The sequence below is a fragment of the Xiphophorus couchianus genome, chromosome 23, assembly GCF_001444195.1.
Source record: "Xiphophorus couchianus chromosome 23, X_couchianus-1.0, whole genome shotgun sequence".
Taxonomy (NCBI): Eukaryota; Metazoa; Chordata; class Actinopteri; order Cyprinodontiformes; family Poeciliidae; genus Xiphophorus; species Xiphophorus couchianus.
Window position 1 is genome coordinate 25,695,964 of NC_040250.1, and position 24,118 is coordinate 25,720,081.

Here is a 24,118-nt window from a genome sequence, read left to right on the forward strand (position 1 = left end):
TTGTTAACCATAAAACAACAGTATTTAGCTTTTTGCATATTTTCATGTAGATATCTGAACTGACCTTTAATCCAGGTGTCTCTGTTCAATTAAATGAGGTTAAAACAAAGCCATTCTGCTCAAGCCAAACCAGCAGTCCTGATATTTAATAATAACTCAGATGCAAAAAGAAAAATAAAAACAAAGTGAGCATGCAACACGTAGGAGGTTGAGGAGCTCAGCATCCTCTCGAAGAAGAAAAACTGTTTGGTTTTCACACACTGCGACAAAACTCAGAAAAAGATTCGAAAGTGCCGAGCCCACAAAATCTAAACTGCTGAAGACATCACTGCAACTCTTAGATCAGACCTGACATTGTTTGCTGCAGAAATAATGACTAAAGATGCTAGTTTGCCCGCTTGCTCAGCAGGTGTATATTGGCAAATATTGGCTATTGGCGTTTCCCAAGCTGAAGGATACACATGTCAAACTCAAGGCCCGGGGGCCAAATCTGGCACGCCATAAGTTTTTATGTGGCCCTATGTACTCCCCAATCTTTACAATCGAAAAAGCCAATTTTGCCGTCAGTCTTGTTTAGAGCCATAAATGATACGAGACCATTTGGAAACATTTTGACAGAATTTTGTTGTCATTTTCAAAGGACCAATGTTTGATTTTTTTAAAAGATTTTGTTGGCTCTCGTGGCCTTTGTTTGACAGTAGTTAGACAGGAAAGAGGGTAATGAGAGAGGGAGAAGACATGCGGCAAATGTCAGCAGGCCGGGAGTCCAACCTGCCCGCATGTTCAGGTTTGATTCTGAGGCGAATCGAACCTGGACTTAGTCCACCGCCACGAGGACAAAGTCCTCACTACGTGGGTCGTGCTTTGCCCCTACGCCACCACAGCACCCCGATGTTTGATTTTTATGTCTTAAAATAAATAAAAACCTGAAACTTTGCAAAAAAAAAGGACAGATACATTTTCTTCTGTGTGATGTTGACATTTGTGAAAAATTACGTAAAAACAAAACAAACCAAAAAAACCACAGTTTAAAACCTAAAGACCGAAAATACATCTAATAAATATTTTTCAACAACAAGAACAACCTGCTTTGCGTTTTTGTACTGCCGTTTTTAGCTATCATTTTATCAATTAAATCACAGCAGTTTTTATCTGTGTTCTGCCAAATTACATGAGTGTGAAAAGATGTTCAATATTATTTACCTTTAAGAATTACTCATCAAATGCAGAACCAGCCATTGATTCTTATTTTAACAGTTTGTTACTGGGTAGTTTTATCAATACATTCTGCATCAACCGGCTTCGGACATTCATGATCTTGATGTGGCCCAAAATGAAAATGAGCCCGACGCCCCTGGTGTGATGAGTTTGCTTCTAGACGTCTGCTGGAGTCCCATCGGCTCTTACCTGTGCTCGATTTGATGCGTTCCTGTCCAACAGTTTGACCAAGCAGGTCGTACTGGTTCAGGCGGGAGCTCTCCTCTTCCACCACCACCGAGTCGGAAGCATTTAAGGTCCAAGCGTAAGTCACCTCTGAGGTTGTGTAGGCGTCTGGAAAAAAAGGAGGAGGATAAACCCAAAGGGGAATAATCCTGAGGCGGTTACAGATATCAATTACTTTACTTTTTTCAGTGACCCAAATGAAGCATCCCCACTACTGTGTATTTAAAGGGGCAGTATGATGTATAATCAACTCTTTTTGAGCTTTACATCATGTTATAATGTTATCCATCATCTAAAACATACCTGTAGTGTTGCTTTGATTCTGTCATGCATGTCTGAGAAATCTTTTAATCACCATGGCAACCATTCAGCTGAGCAAAACTCTTCGTGGGATCTAGCCTCGCCTTCGAGGATGAAGCTCCTCCTCACAGCTGCAGTTTTCAAGCTTACGTCTCTCCCGCGACTCCCCCCCACTCAGCTCCTTCAGACTAGCCAGCAGCAATTAGCAAACACCTGGTGGAACTGTGTGTCTGCTGAGCTCATTATAGGAGCTACTTCTCAGTGAAACGCTGGTAAAAAACCATTATTATTAAAGGGTTAATAATAGAGGTGTGATGACTTCCTGAAGGCGGAGGTTCAGAAAGAGCCGGAGCTTCTTAAAGAGACAAAGGCCCAATTTTAAGGTGTTATTTCCAGAGTCAGATTTTTTTTAAGTCAAATTGAATATATACAGAATGTTACTGAAGGTAACTAAGTTACTTTCTTGAGCAATAAAATGGCGCTATGTGCCTGGAAAACATAATACTGCCCCTTTGAAGCATAAGCTTTGAATCAAAGCCCTGTTGACATTTTCTGTTCTTGTTTGACTGCGTTAAGAAAACGCGATAAAACACTTTTTACTGTAAGTCATCACATGAATGCTAAACATGTATTTCATTTGCTCCAGACTTCAAGGCATTTCAGACATGACCTACTGAGTTCTGATGTCTGATAATGGCTAATTATTAATCTCCACTTTTCCGGTAACCAGCTTCACAGCTTAAAGCAAAAAATTAAAATAAATAAAAAAAATCAGTCATCCAAATGTAAAGAAGCCATAGCACCTAATGAAAGACCTCAGCTCTCCAAAGAAAAATATTTGGATGATTTTAGCAGAAAATAACAGCATTTTCCCTGTCGATGCTATTATGTTTAAACTTTTAACGCTGGTGCACTGCTGTTGATATTTGTAGGGTCACTGCCAGCTGAGCCGTGCATTTTAGGTTCACTCGGTACTCAGGCCGCTCTTGCCCCGAGGAACCAGTGAGGTGCATAGCAGACAAAAGGATTGCATCTTAGTTGCAGTTGCCTCAGGTTCTATCATCATGAGAGTTACTCACAGCTGCCAAATTTTAGAGGACAGGAGTGAAAGTCCATGGGGAAATCCTCCAGATGCATTGGGCACTCGGCATGCACTGTTAACCTGCATCCAATTCACAGAACGTTAGCGAGAATTTGCAAATGCATGAAAAGTAAACAGCACAGGTTATACACAAACAAATAATGAAAAAAAAGAAATTAAACTAAAAAAGCTGCATGCACCATTCAAGACACGAAACATCTCCAGTGCCTTGAATTGGAAATAATTTGTCTGTGTTTTAACCAGCAGAGCACAGTAAACAGGAGGCTGCAGAGAGGCTAAACTCTCTGCTCTCTGCTGTTTGTAGCCTATAGCACAACACATGACGATACATAGCTAAAACAGGATATTTTTATTCACTGTGTCTCACTGTTTGACTAAACATGTCCTGTTTTAGGTCAGCTAGAATTATTTAAGAATTGTTTTATTGCTTCAACTAGTTACATAGCGAGCTAAGAAAGCTAGCTTAGTCTCAAACTTGAACTGCCTCTAATTGCTAAAGGCTTATGACTTGTGTCTAACTTTGCTTTCTAAGGTCTCCTTTGCTTTATGCTATGTTGTTTTTGTTTTTATTTTTTGGGGCGTCTTTATAGTCTATGTGGAATAGGTTTCTCTTTGCCCCTCTGAGGATTTCTGCAGCTACGAAAGTTAAAGAGCAGTCAGTTCTCGCAGCTTCTTGTCAGGAAGCTAGTTCTCACAGTCTATCTTGTAAAACGTTTTGCACTTCTGTCCTTGAGTATAAAAGACATTTCCTATGTTTGTAGGTCGGAGCTTACTGTCTGTCTTTGCTCTCATCTTGTGCAAGATACTTTAATAAACCTGACTAGTGTGATTTTCCCATAATGCCTGGCTCTCATGGCTAGATTTTAAGATTGTCGGTTGATTTTCAAAATATGAGAGAGCCCCCACCTATGACAATACAAAAACATCCCAGTTCTAACAGGTTTGGTCCTACAATGTGTGGTGTCAAGCTACACGGTAAATACAGCAAACCACACACAGACAGATTTCCAATTACCGTGAATCATCACGATAACTGGATCGTCCTTAAGATGATTGGAAGGGAAAAAATGGGTCAAAAGTTTTACCGTGTGAACCAGGCATTAGCAGTGGATAATTTCACTTTTCCTCCACAGAACAAAGAGCAAAAAGACATTTGTGGTTTGTAAGCAGGGTTGGCTTTCCAAGCAAAAATGTTTGGTTATTTTCTACCAAACCAGATCTAAACCTGTTCTAATGCTTTGCTGGGAACCAATCTGCCACTCTCGGGTCTTTTTTGGTTTATGCATTGGCTGGATACACTAAGTTACAGTTTTGATTTTCTTTTCTTGAACAAATACGAACCGGAAGAGACTCTGTACTGCCAGAGCTGAGAGTTGTTAAGAGATTGGGTTGATATTAATACTTTATTTTGCCTGAAAAACGAACCAGATCTCTGTGTATTTAGTGAAGGCCAACAACCAGTCAAAATGTTCAAAACAAATTAAGGCCTGCACATGCACCACAAGAACAGAGAAATTAGTCGTTTTGCCTGAGGTGGAGAGAGCAAAAACAGAGTTCTTTAAGAATAAGACATTTTATACTCCAGAAGAACTGGCGCTGAACTTTAGGAATGCTTTCATAGATTTATCTTCCAATGTACCATTTGTCATTGTAGTGATCACTAGAACAATGGTTCTCACTCCCCACACCAGGACAACGTTCTGGCCAGAATATGCGTCAAGATCAAGCTGCAGGAACAGAATATCATTTTCTCTGAGACGATACATTTCCCCATTCTCTGTAGAGAGAGTGGGTATAAACCATGATTTCAGTCCTCCTAATTTAAGACAAAAACAATTTAAAATACCTTGTTCATGTTCAATACTATTCCTAATTTCTGAAATTATATTTACCTTGCTTAAGTTATTGAAAAACAATTACTTCATTAACACATCTTTAAATTCAACTAATATTCTTACAAAGATCTTAAAAAGTTTTTTATTTATGTAACTGAAACCTGCAGATTAATGAAGGTTGAATAGAGGGTATGATAAAACCAACTCATTGTATCTGTTCTTTCTTCTGTTGTGTGTTTTGAAGTGAATGTAAGTGACTTCTATAGCCGTGTGACTTACATCCACTATAAGTCAATAATTCAATAATAAAGATTCTTTAAATATCATCCTAATTTAAAGATTATTTCATCTGATATTGTGATTAAATTCTTGGACTTCTTGAGTATTGATCAGAAATGGAAACAGATTTTTTCACAAGCAAATGGTTTTAGTTCAGTGAAACGTTTCTAAAGTTCAGCTATATTACAACAATGGTTTGGAGGGACGCAGCGATAGTGAGGTTTAATGTAACAGAGAGAAAACCCAACAATTATTAAAAGAGACAATTTTAGTGATGTAATAACGTGACGATGCGGTGCAGAAATCCCAACTATTTATTTTGCTGTGTTTTTATAGTTCAGAACCAGAACAAGCCCTGGTTTAGCACTGGAATCTTTCAAGTAAAAGACTAAAAGTGGTGTTTGACGTTGTGTTTGAACATGAAGGCGTAATTGTTTTTACCTCATGGTGTAGAGCAGAGTCCCGTCGTCTTTGATCCGTAACAGTTTATTGGGCATGGTCATGTTGTGCGCCACAGACTTTTTCCCGTTGTGAAAGAAGGTGTCAGGAGTCCAGATCTTACTCGCCATCAGGTTGTTCAAGGGCAAAATGTTCATCGGCCCGTGAAACGTCAACCTCTCATCTCTCCAGCTTTGCCGGAAGAAAACGTCTATAGTGTACTCCTGAGGATGGGGAAAGTGAATTGGTGAAAAAGCGATATTCCTGTTTTTTTTTCCCCTTTCTATTCCTGTGTGAAAACTAAAAACCCTTCCCTGCTAAATATAGCGGAGGAAAACAGTGCACAAGTCCACTCATGATTTATGGATGTCTACAAGCAGCATCTTCACAACTGACTTCATCTGCCACTTTAAAACCTTTTCCTGCTTGACAAAAGATCCATTAAGGTGCGGCCTGCGCTCTCTGTCTTATTCCCTGGGTTGGTGTTTTCCCGACTTGTGAGGGCAGAGCAAACCCCCTGACCTAAAACCCAGAGCTGTCAGAAGGAACCGCACATGTGGATTTAGGGCAGAAAGCACAGCACAGCACTGTGAAATGCAAGTATGTGTGAGATTCACAACCAAGAGTAGGAGTGAGAGATACAGAGATGTTTTTATCTCTTTTCCTTTTTACATCACAATCGAAAAGCCTCTAATATTTAGATCTCCGGATGGTGAAACTGCAACTGAACCCTCATGTAGCTCAGCAGCTGCCATTTACGTCTTTGGTCATCTTAGGCAGGGGTGGCTATAGGAGAATAAGGGCCCGTGGGTTGGGGCCGGTTTTTGTTCCCTATTGCAGAAAATAATAAATCTTTTACTAATGGAAACTGTAGAACATGAGCAGGCGGGTTTACACATCTCCAGGTACGAATTGATGGATGGTTGGTTTAAAACTTTTGGCTCCATGTTGGTCACAAAATGATGATAGTATCATGTAAAATTTACTGTTTTGAGCTTCACATCATGTTATGATATCATTTCCTCATCGAAAACATACCTGGAGTGTCGCTTTGATTCATTCATGCATGTTTGAGAAATTCTTTAATCTCCATGGCAACCATTCAGCTGCGCAAAACGCCCGGGTGGACATAGGCGCTTTTCCCAGCAAAAACGCCCAGCTTCAGTAGCTTCAGTCTCACAAAGGAGCCTCCCTCTTCCACGACTCTCCCACTCGGCTCCTTCAGACTAGCCAGCAACAATTAGCAAACAACTGGTAAAACTGCGGGTCAGCTGAGCTCATTTTAGGAGCAACTTCTCAGAGCAACGCTGGTAAAAACATTAAAAAGGGTCAATAGAGGACCCATGCTATGACTTCCTGAAGGTGGAGTTTCAGAAAGAGCAGGAGCTTTTAAAGAGACAGGGGTCCAATTTGTTAAATTACACAGTAAAATTTCTTTTGAGTCATATTTGATATAATCAGCATTTTTATAACAACTGAAGTTAACATAGTTACTTGTCTATGATCAAAAAGTTTCAGCTCAGTTTTCTGCTCTATGTTTAAGTCTTAACTGATTACCCTGAAAAGCTCATAGGCCTCTTTGACTATAAGATTCTTCTTTTTGGCTTTAAGCAATCTGGTTCCCATGTTACTTCTCTTTTTATTTAATTTCTCATATGACAGGATTATATGAATCTATGAAACAGTATGCATGTCGGCATGTCTGAAATGTATTAAATGAGTCGCCTGTGGTGGTGGAAGGATGATGATTTGGGCTTGTTTTCTCTTCTGCTTTCAGTTACTGAGCAGAACATGAACTCCTCTTTATGCAAAGTGATTCTTGTGACAAATGTGAGACCATCTGCCATGTGACCATCTGTGAGACTCAGAAGATGACTTCTCTGAGTTACTGCAGCGAAAGGTGCTTCTAAAAGCTACAGTTTCGTCACTGCAATCAGTTCTTTTACATTTAGGCTCACTTTGTGCTCATCAGTCAACAACATGGCTTATTGTGACATCTTAGGTTCAAATCACCTCATTTTTTCCCAACCACTGACATTTCTGTGTAGAACATACTCACAATGAAAAGGTTGTATTTACCTTAAATGCAAAATGTGTATATTTTTGTAGAATCTTAACTCTGAGTGTTGTGTTCTTTCAGCAAATGGCCGTTTTTGAGACTGTATGCTCCAGTTAACGATTAATCAATTACAAAAGTACTTCACGATTATTTCAATAATCAATTCATCATGATTAATCTGACTAAAAGTTTCAGCCCTAATTACTAATCAAAGCTTCTAGACACTTGATATATAGCAACTGATTGGGATGCCCAATAGGTGTTGGATTTTCTGATGCCAACGAGTGTGAAGGCCCCTGTGGTATAATTAAAACCCACCTAGAGATGAATTTTTATACATTAGGGCTTTAGTTGAGCTGCGCAGTGAAATCTTCCTCCAGTGAAATGAAATTATTGAATGTTTCCCTATCAGATGTTTGCCCATCTGTCCATCTGTTCATGCGCAATATATTTTGAAAAATAGACATCAGGGGTGCAATTAGGCAGACTGAGCACTCCACTTAGACAATTAGTCACAGTACATCACATGTGGGTGGTGATTTTTAGAACTGGGATCTTCACCCATGCAGCAACAAATCTTTCACACAGTTTGCAGATTTAATACGCATTTCATTCCACGCAGGAGATGTTTTGTTTTAGACCAGGAGATCTATGGTGTGTAAAAAAAAAAAAAAGAAAGTTTCATCACACATCCAGGTTCTCTGATTGCTAAATCGACTGATCAATCACCTGGAAAGTGGGAGCAGATAAACAGAAATGGGGCTGAAGCAAAGGTGGCCATGTGTATCAGAATAACAAGCAGGAGGGCGCAGGATAAAGAAAGCAGTGACTTGAATACCAACAAGATGTTCAATAATGTATGAGATGAAAATTTAGAGATGAATAGACATCGTGCCGTAGTGTGGCTTCTGTATCATCTGTGTGTGTGTGTGTGTGTGTGTGTGTGGACAGAAAAAAAACAGAGTGATGTAACAGCAAATGGATAAAAAGGGCCTACATGACTAAAATAAAGCAAACAGAAGCACTCTGCTCCTCCAACAACAGCTGAAGCATCACAGTGAGTATCTGCACTCACCATGTCGGTGTCTGAGACCGGCCCAAAGCTGGTGACGAAGATGTTGGTCTTCACCTCGGTTACCCTGTCTGGATCAGAGAAAAAAGCCCGGTGTCATCTCCTACAGCGCCTTTCCTGCCTCAAAGACCATTAACATACAAAACAGGAGATGGGCTTGTTCGTCGGACAGTCACTGAAGTGCCCATCTGGCCCCTTTCACCAGATAATCTCAGGCTGAGATACCCGGTAAATTATTATTTTCTAAAAGACTTTTGTGTGTGACTCCCACAATGTGGAAAAGTGAGGTGCAGAAATACACTTTTAGAAAGAGAAACTTGTTTATATGTGGAAAGTAGAAACTTTTAGTTGGTTTTCTCTAAAAAGAAAAGAAAAAGCTAGGAATGTATAAAACTAGATCATTTTTAATGACTCGGGTAGATTTGGAAGCACTGGGCTTCCCAAAAACACTGAATGTTCCATGTTTCCATTTCAATGTAAATAAAGGGTGTAAAGGGTTTTAACTCAAAATATATGTAAATGACTTATATTAAACTGTTGGTTCGGAAAGTGCAATTAGACACTCTAAATACAATGTAAAAATTAATAATAATAAAATTAATAATAAAGCTCACAAAGCATGGAATTAGAGTTGAGTATATCTGATGGATCTAGAATTTGTTTCAATAACTGAACCGATACAGATATTAATATCGGATCGGTGTTATTGGTGAGCATCGCGATCATTAACATTATCATCTTCACACTAAAATCTTACATGTAGCTGCAAGCTATAAGGGCAATCAATATTCATTCTTTACATCTTCTATTTCCAGACATTAATAAGTGAGAAAACTACTAAAATCAGAAGGATATCAAATAATAACTTTCCTCAAAAGCACGTTTACAAAATACAGTCAGAGCAGAGCTTTAAGATGTGAACCTGCAGAGCTCAAACAGCCTCAGAGAGGTGAGGTCAGACTGACGGACTCCGTGTAGGGAATTGGAAACATGCGGCGAGTTAAAATCTTAACCCTGTTAAGATTTTCATCACGGCCTGAGGCTGTGATGAGCGCACCGCGAAGAATCAATAAAATGAGAAACTTGGAAAAACTACAAGGAGAGATTAGAAGAAGCATCTTGGTGTGTTTAACTCTTCTTTTGAAGACGGTGGAACCTGATGTAAATGGTTGACGCATGAAACCAGAGTGAGGCTTTATGTCTCATCCAACAGTAGGAAATTATAGGACTGGAGTGGAACCGCTCTGGACCTAAAGGAGGTGGAAACAATGCCCCATTAGTGTGCTGTAGGGACAGTCCTGCTGTTCAGTCTTTATTTCAAACTAATTAGCAAAACTCAGTAAAATTATTCCAGCAAAAACAGCCTGGTTTTGCCTCTTAACTATTTAAAATAAACAATTGTTGCTGCTCTAACCATCTGGTCTACTGGTCAATCTGAAGATTTACGTCTCAGGGGAAACAAACCATAAGATCAATTAGAATTACGTTACTTTACTTTTTTTGAAAAATTCCTTGAAATGACACTCATTAATTAATACAGCAAAAAAAATACTCTGGTTTATTAAAAACCCATGTTTTGCCATTTTTATAGCCGGTGTTATTTTGCCATCTTTTTTATACAGTAGTTCATTAAAGCTGCAGTGTTATTGTGGTCTGGGAGTTTCTTCTCTGAAGCGTTTTCTAGCACTGTGAATGGTAACTGTGCAACATTGTGCAGAACAAGAAGCAACTACTAGCCTGGAGCTTCAATCTTCACAAGCAAAATAACAAAAACATTTTAAAAAGTCAACTCGGCATATCGCTCACGGCCAATCAGCTGCATAAGCAACAATTAAAAATAACAAAATTACTCATTAATGTAATTTTTGATTGAACGGTAGAGTTTGCTACATGTAGATAATTCACTCTCCCGACAGGCGTTTTAGTTATTAGTTCAAAAAATAAAATGCAATTAGCAACAGCAATTAACAATAATTAAGCCTAAGGGTTCAGATTTTAGAGCAGAGGATTCTGGGTATGTTGTAACGTTGAGAAATCACAACCCTGAAATATAAGCAAAAGCCTGAAACAAAACAAACCTATAATTATAATAAGTCATCAAAAACACAAATCCACCACCAAATGGCAGCTCAGGTGAAACCGCATTGCACAAGAGGAACATAACCGAAAACAAGCTTGTCTCCTGAGGGGAAGAACGTGTTTACCGTTTGAAAATATCAAGAGTGCATTTATTGCCTGAGGACTCCAGGATCTGTGGGGATAAGGACAATACCTAAAGTTCATTTATTCAGCAACAAAAGTCCCAGACATGTGCTTTCCATGCAGTCTGAATCATTTGGTGCAGATGGGTCCACTGAGCCGCGTTTAATTGGTAAGACACAACCTGCATGTGTTAGGGACTGCGCATTCCTCTGTGCAACTATCCAAATGTCAGCTTCAACTCCTGCCAGTTTGGACACAGGGGAAGGAGAGCGTTCGCACAAACCAAATGCTGGACTGAATTTCATCAGTTTGGAGAGACGAACTCTTTGGCCAAACAAACTGGGAACAAACAAACTGTGCCGGGCTTAATAATAATTAAAGCTTGTCAGGGAGAAATCTTTGATACATGGTGAACATTAATGTAATGTATTCAGGTTGTACAATGCGGAGCTGACTTCTTCTTTTCTTTTCAGGAATTAGCAATGAAAAATAAACCATTAAGAGAAAGACGTACTGCCATAATGTAAATGGCATTGGACGATCCAAAACAGTCACTAGCTGAATCTGAGTTTCCATTGCAAAACGTTTTCAATATTCCATTAATGTCGAAAAAACACAATTTGCGATTGAATAAGAAACACTTAAAATCACGCGAGAATCATCATCCTGCTACTACTTCCTGTTGTCTTCTTCATCTAGTAACATCCTGTTCTTCATCACGTGACTCGTGTGGGGTGAAAAAAAATGTTTGGAAAAACACATTAATTTTAATAAAATCAACAAAGAAACAAACAGGTGTGGAGCCCATCCAATCACGGCTCTGTATTTGTTGACTTTCCTGTGAAACAAAACTCCAAATTATTCACGGACAATGTTGCTGTTCACACATCTTTTTGTAGAGCTTATCTAAATTATACATTTTTAAAAAGTGCAGCTTGTGTAAGCTAAAATACCTCACACATAAAGCTACCTGATACACGATTGGCTGCTGTTTGTACAGCAGCCAATCCAAGAACAAAGATGTTAGTTCCTGTGCTAGTGATAAGACCTTTTCTGCTGGGCGTACTTATCCATATTAAGGTTTATTTGGTGTTTGAAATATTAATACAGACAGATATAAGTGTTTTAGAGGGATTTTCAAGTATTCGTTTCAGCTATGGAGCATACAGATTAACACAATACCACGAAGGAAAAACTTGTATCAGACATGGAAACTGGAAAAAAAAAACCCCACCATTTTGTGAATGATCAGATTTTCACTAAACAAGTCATTCTCCTCTTTCTACCCCCATCAGCTCCAGCTAAAAATAATTTTTCACTGAAGGAAATGGAAAACATTTTTTAACTGAACAAAATTTAAAATCTCTCCAGGGGGAAGCTGCTGCCTTAAATAAATATCTGAAGGTTTCCCGATCTGCAATAAAACTAGGGGTTCGGTTTTTAAGTCTCCGTCTCTCTCTCTCACGTTACTTGAAATGTGAAAACCGTCTCCAAGCCCGTCTACCGAGTGAGCACGCGCATGCAGCTGCGTTCGGCCTCTTTTCCAGGCGTTGCAAACCAAAGTTCGGTGGAGCGTTAACAACGTTTTCCCCACAGATGCCACAGACAGATCTAATGTGTTTACGGCGTGGAAAACTGCATCTGATGTCATGCTGTGTTCCCTTCCTAAACTCGGTTTGTAAAAGCTGCTTCCCCGGTGTCGCGCCTTTGTACGTGGATGCGTGCGGTACAGCGGTACATGCCGAGTGTTGCAGGATTTGGTTTAATGAGGTAAGGGGTTAAAAGAAAAACATCTGATTTACGTTTTCATGCTTTTGAAAGACGTGTCGAATTCCAAATGATCGCTTCATCAGAGCTGCAGTTGCAACCAGATGTTTACATGTCCCGTGTAAAAAGACACAACCTTTTTCTCCTCGACTGTCTGAGATCAAACCAGGCTAAACTTCCTGTTTGCTAAATGCCAGGATAATTTTCTGATTTCTTATTTTTTCATTACTTTTTTCAGAATCTCAGGTTTGCTTATATTGCTGTGGGTTTATACAATGACGTCATCTCTTATTAGGCTTCTGATAAATTTACAACATTTCATCAAACACACTGCATACCTCATGTGGGTGGGAAAAATCAAAGGAAATCAATGAAGATATCATACAGAGAAACCAGATCCAGTTCATCCTCAGATACAATTTAAAGAGGCCTGAATCTCCCAGATTAATCGGTTAAAATACTTATATGAAAATATAAACACTGGGGATATCTGGCCATCATCCTGCTCTGACTCTGTCCCAGAGATGAGCATGTTTTTGGTAAGAAATCTGCAAATCCAGTCTGATAGACTAGAACCAAAGTTCAAAGTTTGTCCATTTGATGAGCAAAGAAGAAAACACGAACGCTTAAAAACATTATTTTGTTTTTAAAAGGGACTGGCACACTTCAGAAAATAAATGGCATCATGAGGAAAGAAAACCTTTATGTAGAAAGACTGAAGTGAATGTTTTAGTAGCCATCAGGAAGCCCTGATTTCAAAGGTGTGTGAGCAAAGTGACCCTACAAACCTGATTTCTTTACCCGTTCTACCAGGAATGGGCCGAAATTCCAACAATTTACTGTGAGAAGCTTACAGAAGGATACATTTGATCTAAAACTTAAGTCTAAAATTCAGTTTAATGCTAAGGAAATGTATGCAAACTTCTGAAATTGACTAAATATTTTTTACCAATTTTTTTCTCGTAATCTGGCTTTCAGCAATTAGGAATATTATTAGTAATGCTAACTGACTCCAAACAGGAAAATGTCTGATTTAATGTCAAACTGTGAGAAAGATTGTTTATGTGTCTAAATATTCAGTTAGTTAGTTATCCACGATAGTTACCAAATCGATGTCAGCTTTTAAATTCTAAGAAAATTACAAAAAAATACTCTAAAAACATTTTCTGGCATTTAGCAAGTTAAAATAATTTGGGTAATTCCAACTGACCTAAAACAAGAAAGGTTTTTCTGACTGAACTTTAGACAGCGATTTTAAAAAAGTGTATATCTTTTTATTCTATGTAAACATCTGTATCTGTAGACTCCAAATCATGAATAAATTACGTTTTTGCAACATAGTCTTAGGCTGTCATTCATCCAATCCGATAAAATAAATAAATCAAAATGAATAAACAGTAGATTTTTGGTATGAAATGCAAATCTCAATAAACTACATCGATTAATAATGACACCTTCCTGCTGGCCGTTCAGTTAGTATTATTACTACTTGCTATTCTGTGCTGTAGATTTACACCATACAAATTCAACAGAAAAGAAACAATAAAAATTTAGGAATGTTGATTTTCATTTCCCTAGATTCTGCCAGTGTTGATTCGTGAGATTCATTAAATGCATGTTTTGTTTTTTTAAGAAATTATTCATAGTAAAAGCAAAACAATGTACAATTAAACAGGATATCACCACAGTGCTCCAAAACAAACATTTCAGCTTTTCCTGTTCAACAGCTAATGTGGCAGCAGCCAGCTGAACAGGCTGAGCTAAAGGAGGGCTCTCTCCCATATGGCAGCTCCTGGGATGGACTGATGGCCCCAGGAACTGGAAATTCAAAATGCACCAAATCCTGAGGGAGGAGCTCAGCTTTAGATGCCGAGCAAGCAGAACGTGGACGTTCAAACTTCCAAGTGTACTGTGCTTTATAAATTACAATATAGCAAAAATCCTCAGTGCAGTGCGATCACACTGCAGCCTGAAGTGACCCAGTTACGTTTGTTTTGGTTTTTTTCACGTAATGCAGCCCGCGTCCGATCTTTTCACGATAGTCTGAACAGCACAAGCCAGATTCTTTTCGAATGCGACCCGGGCCACTTGAGTATCCGATACGTATTCGATTCAAATCTGACCTAAAGTCCAGGTCGCATTCATCTGACCTGAACGTCCCTGATACTCGACAAACGTCACTATTCTGCGTCCTGATACGCTCAAGTGGGAAGAAAAAAAACAACAACAACAACAACAACAACAACGGACTATATGAGGATTAAGTTGTTAATATGCTGGCTCCGGTCGGACAAGATCTTCAAAATCGCAAGATATGCTTCACCGTTGGCATCAAAATTTCCACGCGTTTACTTCCGCAAACACTGAGCACTTCTTCTTTTTGTGGCGGTTGGGAAAACACTGAGAACGCTGACGCTATTCCGCCCTCTACTGCGCATGCGGTTTGCCCGTTCACACTGCAGAACACAAACAGGTCGCTTTTGTTTAGAAGTGTGAACGGCCACGGCAAAAAAATCCGATTTGACAAAAAAGAGAAAAAAAATGGAATTGGGTCACTTCAGGCTGCAAAGTGAACGCAGCCTTGGAAGTGGAGAAAATTAAAAATTAAAAGCATTACCTTGGACAAGTCTGTTTGAACTTTTTCATAACCACAGATTTCAATACTTTTTGGGGTATTTTATGCTACAAAGGAAAAAAATTAATTGTTTAAGTAAAAATCTGAAAAGGGGGGCGTGCAATTGTATTCTGCTTGAGGGAGTAGTTTGTAGAGCCCAGTCTTTTGGATTAGTTTGGCTGTAGATTCTCAACTGGATCAGGATCTGTACTTTGACTGAGCCATAGAGCATAAATATACTTTGATATAAACTAGATGTTTAGGATTAATGTCCTGCTATAAGGTGAACCTAAACCCAGTCTTAATATTGTTCATCATCAATTATAGTTTTATTAAATAACTTTTTTTGTTTTCAAATTAAACTAAATGAAATCCAAGTTAAAATTAATGTAGAATGACTGAAACTAAAATGTTTTCAACAACAAATGAAAGCTAGACAGTTATTAGAGGAAGCGGAAATTCAATTTGATTCACGTTTGGGAAAAATAGATAATGAGATTTATGGAGTTACTCCAAAACACAGCTGTCTATGGTAAAATATAATTTTAACTCCATCCCACTGTGGAATAAATAGAAAGGATGTTTCCTAAAAATGTAAGAGACTCAAAACTGATACATTTCTTTATGATTTCACACGACAATTGAGGAATGCTTTTACCATGACGTTTCTCGACTAAACGTTGCCGAGATTTGGCTGCCTAAAACTATGATACTTCTGTAAAGAAATTTTGACTCTTACGTTAAAACATGCTGTTAAAATGACCGTCAGTTGCTCTGTCTCTGTTAGAGAAAAGCATCTCCACACCAGGATGCTGAGGTGGTAATGTTAGGTGTCCATGACATTTATATTTACATTTTGCATAAAATCCCAATAAAATAAAGTGAAATTTGTGCTTGACAAAATGTGGAAAAGATCAAACCTGCCTAAAATAATCTATGGAATATTATACTTTAGTATCAATATTGTTTTTTTTAATGCATATAATACAAGAGTTTGTCTATTTCTAAACACATCATACATCATGACCCAAAAACAAACTGACTTGTGTAATAAAAACATTTATCTGGAAGAAACGTCAAAAAAACTGTGAACCTGCTGAAACACCGAGTTATTTTAAATGAAGGCTAAAAGCCCAGCTGTTTAGATTTGCTCTTGTACCATAAGACATGAAACATTGACCAACATATTTTATGTGTGTAGATGATTTTGGCTGTATGATGTTTCTATGACATTTTAAAAAGTTTTTACTGTGTAAAGCACCTTGAAATGCCTTGTTGCTGAAATGTGCCATACAAATAAACTTGATTGTTTTATCATATATTTATCTGATTCTGTGAAATTTGCTTTTAAAAAAAAGCTATAAAGAAATGATTTATCCATTCGTGTGTTTTGATGCGTCCACTTTTCCAGGAAGTGGACTGGGTTGTTGTATAATCTGAGCGCTGCAGACGCAGAGTGTGTTTATCGGTGTATTCTTGAGGGGACTGCTGCTCAAGGTTATTGGTGCTACGAAGGCTGACGTTAAATGAAGTGTTCTCGCTGCGAGCGTGCTCTCAGCCGTGAAAAACGAGACGCGTGCGGTTGCGTAAGAACAATCGTAGCGTCGCAGGGCAGGGCCCGCCCCGCCCCGGCTCTCTCTGCGCACACACGCTGCGTTTCCTCACCTCCGAGACCCGGCCGGAGACGGTTGTCGTATCCATCCAGCAGTCTGTCCAGGATGAGCGTGAACAGGGTGATGTTCTCCGACACGGCGTTCACCGATCTAGGCAGCAGACATATAACAGGACCGTGAGACAACAACCATTTCGCAACTTTTTTAGACTCTAGTCTTTCCTGGGTTTTCTAGCTCCTTGCTGTCTGGTAGCGACTCCCTGCGCACGCCAACACAAGACGCACAAATAGACGTCGTTTCCCCATCGTGGCTGACCCAGTTCGAGGCGCAACCTTCAAGAGCCATGTGATCTCGGAGCCAGAAACACAGCCGGGTATGCAAATGCAATCAGGGCAGAGATTGGTGGTAAATGACTTCAGATTGGGTCCCACATTAAATCTTAGCTTAATCACCGGCACAGACAGCTCTGCTGGAGCAGCCTCGGGTTATTGGTTACTGTGAATGTATGCAATATTAATAACTGCTTACATCTGGGCCTTCTATCTATACAACTTTAATAAACCGAGTTTAGTCTGAGCCGGAACTATTTCCTCCACTACGGCTTGGAAATGTTTATTTCTTTGTCTTAAAACTAAAGTTATGTTGTATTTTTCTCTTTTTTTATGTGTCTATGTTTCTATAGGCCTATTTTGAAATCACATTTAATAGTACAACAATGTAAATAAAAACAACAACCTATTCATGAAGTAAGAAACAATATCTAGTTTGTTCTTTAACAGAGAGTCACATCACCATAGTCATTAAAAAATACAGCAGTGCTGGGTTCTGAATGCCGTATAACCTCATATTCTAAGTGTCGAAGCGTTTTTGTATACCTTCTATCGTTCGGATTTGAGTTGGGCAATAAAACAATGGCAATATTTATCCGAAATAGGTTTTCCTCGATTGACATATGAGAAAGGATCGATATAGACCTTCAACATAGACATGTTGCAACGTGACGTCACATGCACAAAAACCGCCTGGTCGTTGGGTCAAAGGTCAGGTACAATATATTAAGGAGAACATCCTCAGAATAGCTTGCTGAATAATTCAGGAAGCTGTCACAACAAAATAAACCGTTAGCGGCTGCGATACTTATTGACAACAGATGGAAATATGGTTAAAGGAGGAGCAGCAACATATTGTCACCCTAGTTTTAGTTGGAGTGGTTCACACTGAGAAGTAGTTATTTAGTACAATATGAAACCTGCCACAATCAGTGCAGTAATTCACGTTAAATAAATGTAACTAGATCATGTCTAAGTTTATCGTTTCTCTTGAAAACAGGACAGTAGGACATGCAGTGGAAGAAAAGCTTATATGTGTTGATCTTCATAATCCATGAAACAAACATCGGCTGAAACACAGAGTCCCTTTAGATCAAGGCTACAATCCACCTGATTAGAGCTGCCTTTGATTCATAACTGGAACATATTCAAAGTTCATCTGCATGATGATTTTGAGGTGGCATTTGACAAAATCCCATGTTTATTGCTTGTTTCATATTCAGTGACTGTAAGATGTCACGAATGTGATCTGCCTTGTTGTTGAAATGTTGCTATGCAAATAAACTTGACTTTAAAAACTCTGTATTTTGTTCAATCCTGTATTAGAAATATACTTTGATACATACATTGTTAAACACAGCTGTATGGACCGTGGGGCGTGGGGGAGGTTAGGGCAAGAGATATGTTACTACCCTTGGAAGAGATCATTTGGCTCAACCAATGGGTTCGACTGGATTTCTTTTTTTTTTTAATGAAAAGACCCAATTAGGACGGGTTGAGCTGAGAACTGCTCATGCCAGCAATGTAGGAAAGCCCAGCTGCGTTTTATTTAATTTCCCACGTGCCCTTTAGTTTACAGTTTAAGGCCATGGCTGAAACTGCTCACAGGAGGGTAAGGGTGGGGGGTCCAATGACAACTAGAGTCCACCTGGACAAAGAGCTCCCCACATACAACATGTGTGCGCGCACACACACAAGCATGTTTGCGCGGCTATTTTTGTGGGGACTTTCCATTGACTTCCATTCATTTCTACAGCCTAAACCTTACCCTTACCTTTACCCTAACCATTACATCTCTAACCCTAACCAAAACTCAATTCACACCTTAGTCCTAAATCTGACCCCTGACCCAAAAACAGCGTTTCCCTTTGTGGGGACCAGGCTTCGGTCCCCACAAAGAGCAGTGGGTCCCCACAACCTAGCATGTGTCAGGAAAATGGTCCCCACAAGGTATTAGAAACAAACTCGTGTGTGCGTGTGTGCGTGTGTGTGTGTGTGTGTGTGTGTGTTTGTGTGTGTGTGTGTCGAGGCGTCTCCCGTTGCTAAAAACCACTCACCTGATTTCCCAGAGAGCCGTGAGCACCAGCAGGCAGAAGACTGGTGAAGACGTGCCCTCCTTGCTCCACATCGCTGCTTTTCGGCCGACAGCCGCTGGGAAGAGCGGGAGCTCCGGGTTAATGAGACCCACAACAATGTAAAGACGAAGCCCTAGTATTTGTGGGGGAATCCCTCTTCGGCGGGCATCACATAAATATATAAATACATGAACAGAAACGGTGGGGGAGGGGAAAAAAAAGAGAGGCAAGAGACGGCATCTGACTGTAATTGGTATTCAGTGGCACGTCCCACGCGCTCACTCAGCCAGTTAGCATAAATCCAACATCACGTCGCGTCACTCATTACACCGCGTCCCTAATTAGGGCGACATTACATATAAACGGGAAGGAAACGAGATGTTTGGAGCGTCTCTCCCGCGCTCCTTTGCGTTTCCATCGGTGGAAAATGTAAAGAATTCAATTTAACGAGTCTAAATGGGGGGGAAAAATGATTAGAGAGGAAGGGAAGGTGGTGGTCGGGGGGAGCGCAGACTCACCTCAAGTGGAAGAAGTACCTGCTGCCGCTGGAAACGTCAAAAGATGATGCGCAGAAAAGTTAACAGGAATTCACCGCTGTTGTCCTCCGTTCGTGTCACAGGAACGCAGCTGGCAGCATTGGTAATTCATGGTCCAAGGCAACAAGAGGAATGCTCCTCGGATGGTGCTGTGCGTCTCATACTCTACCGAAATTAACCGGGAAAATATAGGCCTTCGATTAATAATTAATATTACATAAAGTAATTTTTTAAAAATCCCCAGCCTTTTAATGGAGAGCAATTAAGAGGAAAAGAAGGGAGGACGAGCAGGTGCTGGAGCCTGTAAGCTGCCCCGTTCAGCTCGGTTCGGTTCGGCTCGGCTCGGCTCGCTCAGCCGCGATGTGAATCGTGATAGGAGAAGAAGCGCATCTCGGTCTCCCCTCATCGCCTCCGAACAACTACAAAGGAGACAACCTGGGTCCTAAAGGCAGTCCGATGAGGCCAACGCAGAGGAATGTTGCGTGTCTGAACGCACGCACATGGGATGCACAACACGGAGGCATGATGGTTGAGCGCTCTAGGAGAACTGCCCGCGATTAGACTGTCTTCAGTGTGTTGTGTTGCGTGGGTTTTCAATGGAAACAAAAATCTAAAAAGTGTGGCCTGCACGTGTAACTAGCCCACGGTGGCACCCCCAGAAAATTTCATAGGGGTGTAAAAATGTTATGGAGGCCCAGCTAAAATATGAATGTATAAGTTATTATAATTTTATGATACTATCCCCACATGGTGGTGGCAGCATCATGCTGTGGGTAAGCTCTTTTAAAACAAGAGAACAGAAGCTAGGGAGCACTGTGCTCTCTGTTCACCTTGTCTGAGTCTGAGCTGTTTTGCAAATAAAAAAATGGACAAACATTTCAGATTCTTGACAGCCAAAACTACAGAACTTGTGGTTTTTTTATGGAGCTAAATTGGGGCCATAAAATTTGTTCAAAAGAAAAAAACTATTTCAAACTGACAATTAAAAAAAAAGATTTGAAACTGAAACGTAGTTAGGAGGTTTTTTTAAAAGTTTTTTTTTTTTTTTACCAGTTTCAAAATTATTTTTTTTCTCATGCTCATGAACTGAAAAGCTGTGTTTTTGTTACAAATATGCGTAAAACTAATGTCGGAAGAACACAATTTCGCAGTAGCGGTGTTTCCATTACAAGAAACACAATTAAAATCTCACGTGAATACGTTTGTTCACACAATAAGTCATTAAAAAACATGCAGCACTATCATCTTCCAACCACTTCCAGTCGCCTTCTTCTTTGTGGTTTCCAGCAGTGGTAACATCCTGTGACTTGTGTGATGCGAACAAAGTGCTTCCATTGCAGTTTATATAATCATCTTACGGGCAAAAAAACCCACCTCATCCTAGAGCCAAACCTTTTTAGTAAAAAATGAGGGTTTTTTTATTGTTTCCATTAAGCAAATTAATTTTCAAAATGTCAAATTGTGCAAATATATGGTGAAATGGAAACGCAGCTACTGACATCCAAAACCAAAACACCCAAATAGCATAGCCAAGAAAGTATTGATTTGATTGACGGCTTTATTAAAGCTCCAAATATATATTGTTGTATTTCTTTTCTCAAACTATTCCTGTGTTTTAGCACCTGTGTGTGTGTGTGTGTGTGTGTGTGTGTGAGGGTGTGTGTGTGACAGAGTGGATGACTGGCCCTCTTGTCACCATGTTGTTCAGCCTGTAAATTGTGATGGAAACAAAACTCTTTTTTTTTTTTTTTTACACCTACTATAGTTGCAGTGTTTACAGCCTCACCCTGTATTCCTCTGGCTCACCTCTGCTATGAAACACAAAAAAACAAAGCAAACAAAAACCAGAAAACAAAAGGTCCAGTTATCTTTAAAAAATAGTCTTTTGCTGATTTTTGTTGTTGTTTCTGATTTATGTCATCTCCTTCCAGGATTTGGAAGTTCTTTATTCAGGAACACGTGCATGCCTTCATGCATTCTTCTGACTTTGCCACTCTTACATAATGAAAGTTTAAATGAATAATTTAGGGTTTAGTTTTTACAAAACAAACGATGTTATGACATGTAATTTCTTTTACTATAATCAGCTGGACAAGTGTAAGAAACTATCACACAATTTCTGAAGCAAGGTTCTCCCAAAAGGTTATTAGCAGTCGTTATAACAGTAGATAATGACATATTGATATCTGGAGTTATAATAATTCCAGATTAGTTGTACTCAGAAGTAGAAGGTAACAAGTAGTAAAATCAGGGCTAAGACAAAAACAAAAAATATTCTGTCCTAAAACTTTTTCAATGGATCTTTAAACTGTCACCATACAGAGAAGCAAATGATTATTTACGCAGGAAACGAAGGTTAGAGGCAGTGCGTCACAAATGATCTTCCTGGAGATCATTTGTGGAGAACAGAACTTGTACTTCTAAGGTTTCATTTTAATCAATTAAAGAATAGCTGCATTTCCATTACAAATGCTCGCAAATCTTTGTCGATATTCTGTTGATGTCAAAACAACACAATTTCACAAATTGCAGTGTTTCCATTAAATAAGAAATGAAAATAAAAATCCCACATGAATAAGCTTGTTCGTGCAGTAAGTTATTAAAAAGTTATGACAGTGATGGATGTAAACAGTTATGTCACATACACTGATAATTCAGTCATGGTGCTAGCGCTCATCATCATCTATCAGCCAATCAGGAGAGACATCGGCGTCATATTCAGACGTTAGAACGACAAGCCCCGCCTACTTGGGAGCGGCTACATTTGCGGCATTTTAGGGAGAATGTAGTCGGCCATTTTACAGAAGAAATATGGATTCAACACGAATGACACGCAACCTTTGATGAACTGTGCTGTGCTGTGAGAGCTCTGCTGGAGCCAACTGCACATTGTCCAAAAAACAAAGACAAACCATCATCCTCCTACTACTTCCTGTTGTCTTCTCAGTTGTTTCTGCCAGTAGCAACATCAAGCTGTTGATCACAAGTCTTGTGTTATGTGTGATGAAAAAAGTGCTTTGATATGGCTGAAATACCACCTCATCCTAGCAGAAAAACATTTTACATGTTATTTTTGTTTGTTTGTTTGTTTTTTCAAAATTGCCATGTTTCCATTAAGCAAATTTATTTTCCTAATTCCAATTTGCGCAATTATATGGTCACTGGAGATGGAGCTACTGATAAAGCTGCAAATATATATTTCAAATTAAACCATGTCACGTTATACCAGCTGTTTCTTTGAAATACTGATCAATTTCACATAAAATATTGTAACTTGTCATTTTGGAACTGAGAACTTCAAATTTTTAATTTGTATTTTATGGAATAGATCAACCAAAAAGTAGAACACAGGTATGAAGAGGAAGGAAATGGGTGTAATTTCCAGCCTTTTACGCAAAGACAAATGATAAAAGTGGCGTGCATCATTGTCCTCCTACCAGTTCCTGTTGTCTTCTTTGTCGTTTTCCCGAGCAGTACCCGGCTGTTGATCACATGACCCGTGCGATGTGAAAGATGTGTTTCGATGTGTCAGAAAAAGCCGGCCGTATCGAATCGAAACAGCCGAGTGACGATGCTGCCATTTATCAGTATCGAAACATCTGTATCGATGCGTATCGCCATTGTGATACGTTTTGAAACGGTGCATAACCTTTTCATCAAAAAAAAACCATGCATTTTTTTTGCCAAATTTGCCTTTGTCTACATTTATGCTCTTATTACCGCCTTACTTTTGTATCAGGCAATTACTGCCAACCCGGTAAGGAAAACTCATAACCTCCAATGAGCCTATCATGCATGTTTTTTGGACTTTTGGAGGAAGCCAGAGTGCCGCGGGCCGAACACGCAACCTCCAAAACAGATTGAAAGACTCCAGCCGAGATTTGTAATTATCTGAAGCATCAGATGAGTACAGACCGCCACTCAAGAGTTACTGCCTCCCTTTTGCCATCCGTCAACTAGAAGGTTGCTCCCTTAATCTCCCCAGCATAAATCCATACCTGTGCGTCAGGCGGTGAGTGATGCAGGTCATCCCAGTAACAGAGGCACTTAGGCAGTTTGTCAAAAGCAAAGCAGGATTCTTATTAAACTGCATCTGCAAGCGCATTTCCTTTTCCTTTAAACTGCGGCCTCTTCGCCCTTTGGGTTACAGCGGCGCTGATCACAGTGAGACGTTGCGTCATGCTCAACGTGTCGACCGCCGTGAGCGCATCTCTTTAACTGGCGATGTTTGCTGATCGGATCAGTGGAGAGCAACAGGCAAATAAGCTGGATATCTAAATTTGTGATTTTTTTGTACCTTGGATTTAGTTGCAGACTTTATATGAGTAAGAGTATGATACGTAAATCATTTTATTCTCGTTTTGATACATGAAAGAATGAGTGAGGGCCACCAATCAGTTTGATTGCTGACATTGACGAAGTTCATTACCTCTCCCTTCCCCCTTAACCCCCCG

General features: G+C 39.5%; 1 protein-coding gene across 3 annotated transcripts in view; it reads right to left on the minus strand.

Moving 5' to 3' along the window:
• The window catches only part of gabra2b (gamma-aminobutyric acid type A receptor subunit alpha2b), a 33,989-nt gene extending 13,763 nt beyond the window's left edge, over positions 1-20,226 (minus strand). The window contains exons 1-7 of one of the 3 annotated variants that reach the window (XM_028009440.1): positions 19,665-20,226; positions 19,111-19,204; positions 16,777-16,874; positions 8,532-8,599; positions 5,401-5,621; positions 2,823-2,905; positions 1,408-1,551 (exon numbers count right to left, since the gene is read on the minus strand). In XM_028009440.1, coding sequence (XP_027865241.1) covers positions 1,408-1,551; positions 2,823-2,905; positions 5,401-5,621; positions 8,532-8,599; positions 16,777-16,874; positions 19,111-19,181 — 685 coding nt within the window. In that variant the 5' untranslated portion in view covers positions 19,182-19,204; positions 19,665-20,226. Of the gene's footprint in view, positions 1-1,407; positions 1,552-2,822; positions 2,906-5,400; positions 5,622-8,531; positions 8,600-16,776; positions 16,875-19,110; positions 19,205-19,646 lie in introns of all 3 variants that reach the window. The other 2 variants (XM_028009439.1, XM_028009441.1) reach the window with 2 other exon arrangements.
• Between the last annotated feature and the right edge of the window lie 3,892 nt (positions 20,227-24,118).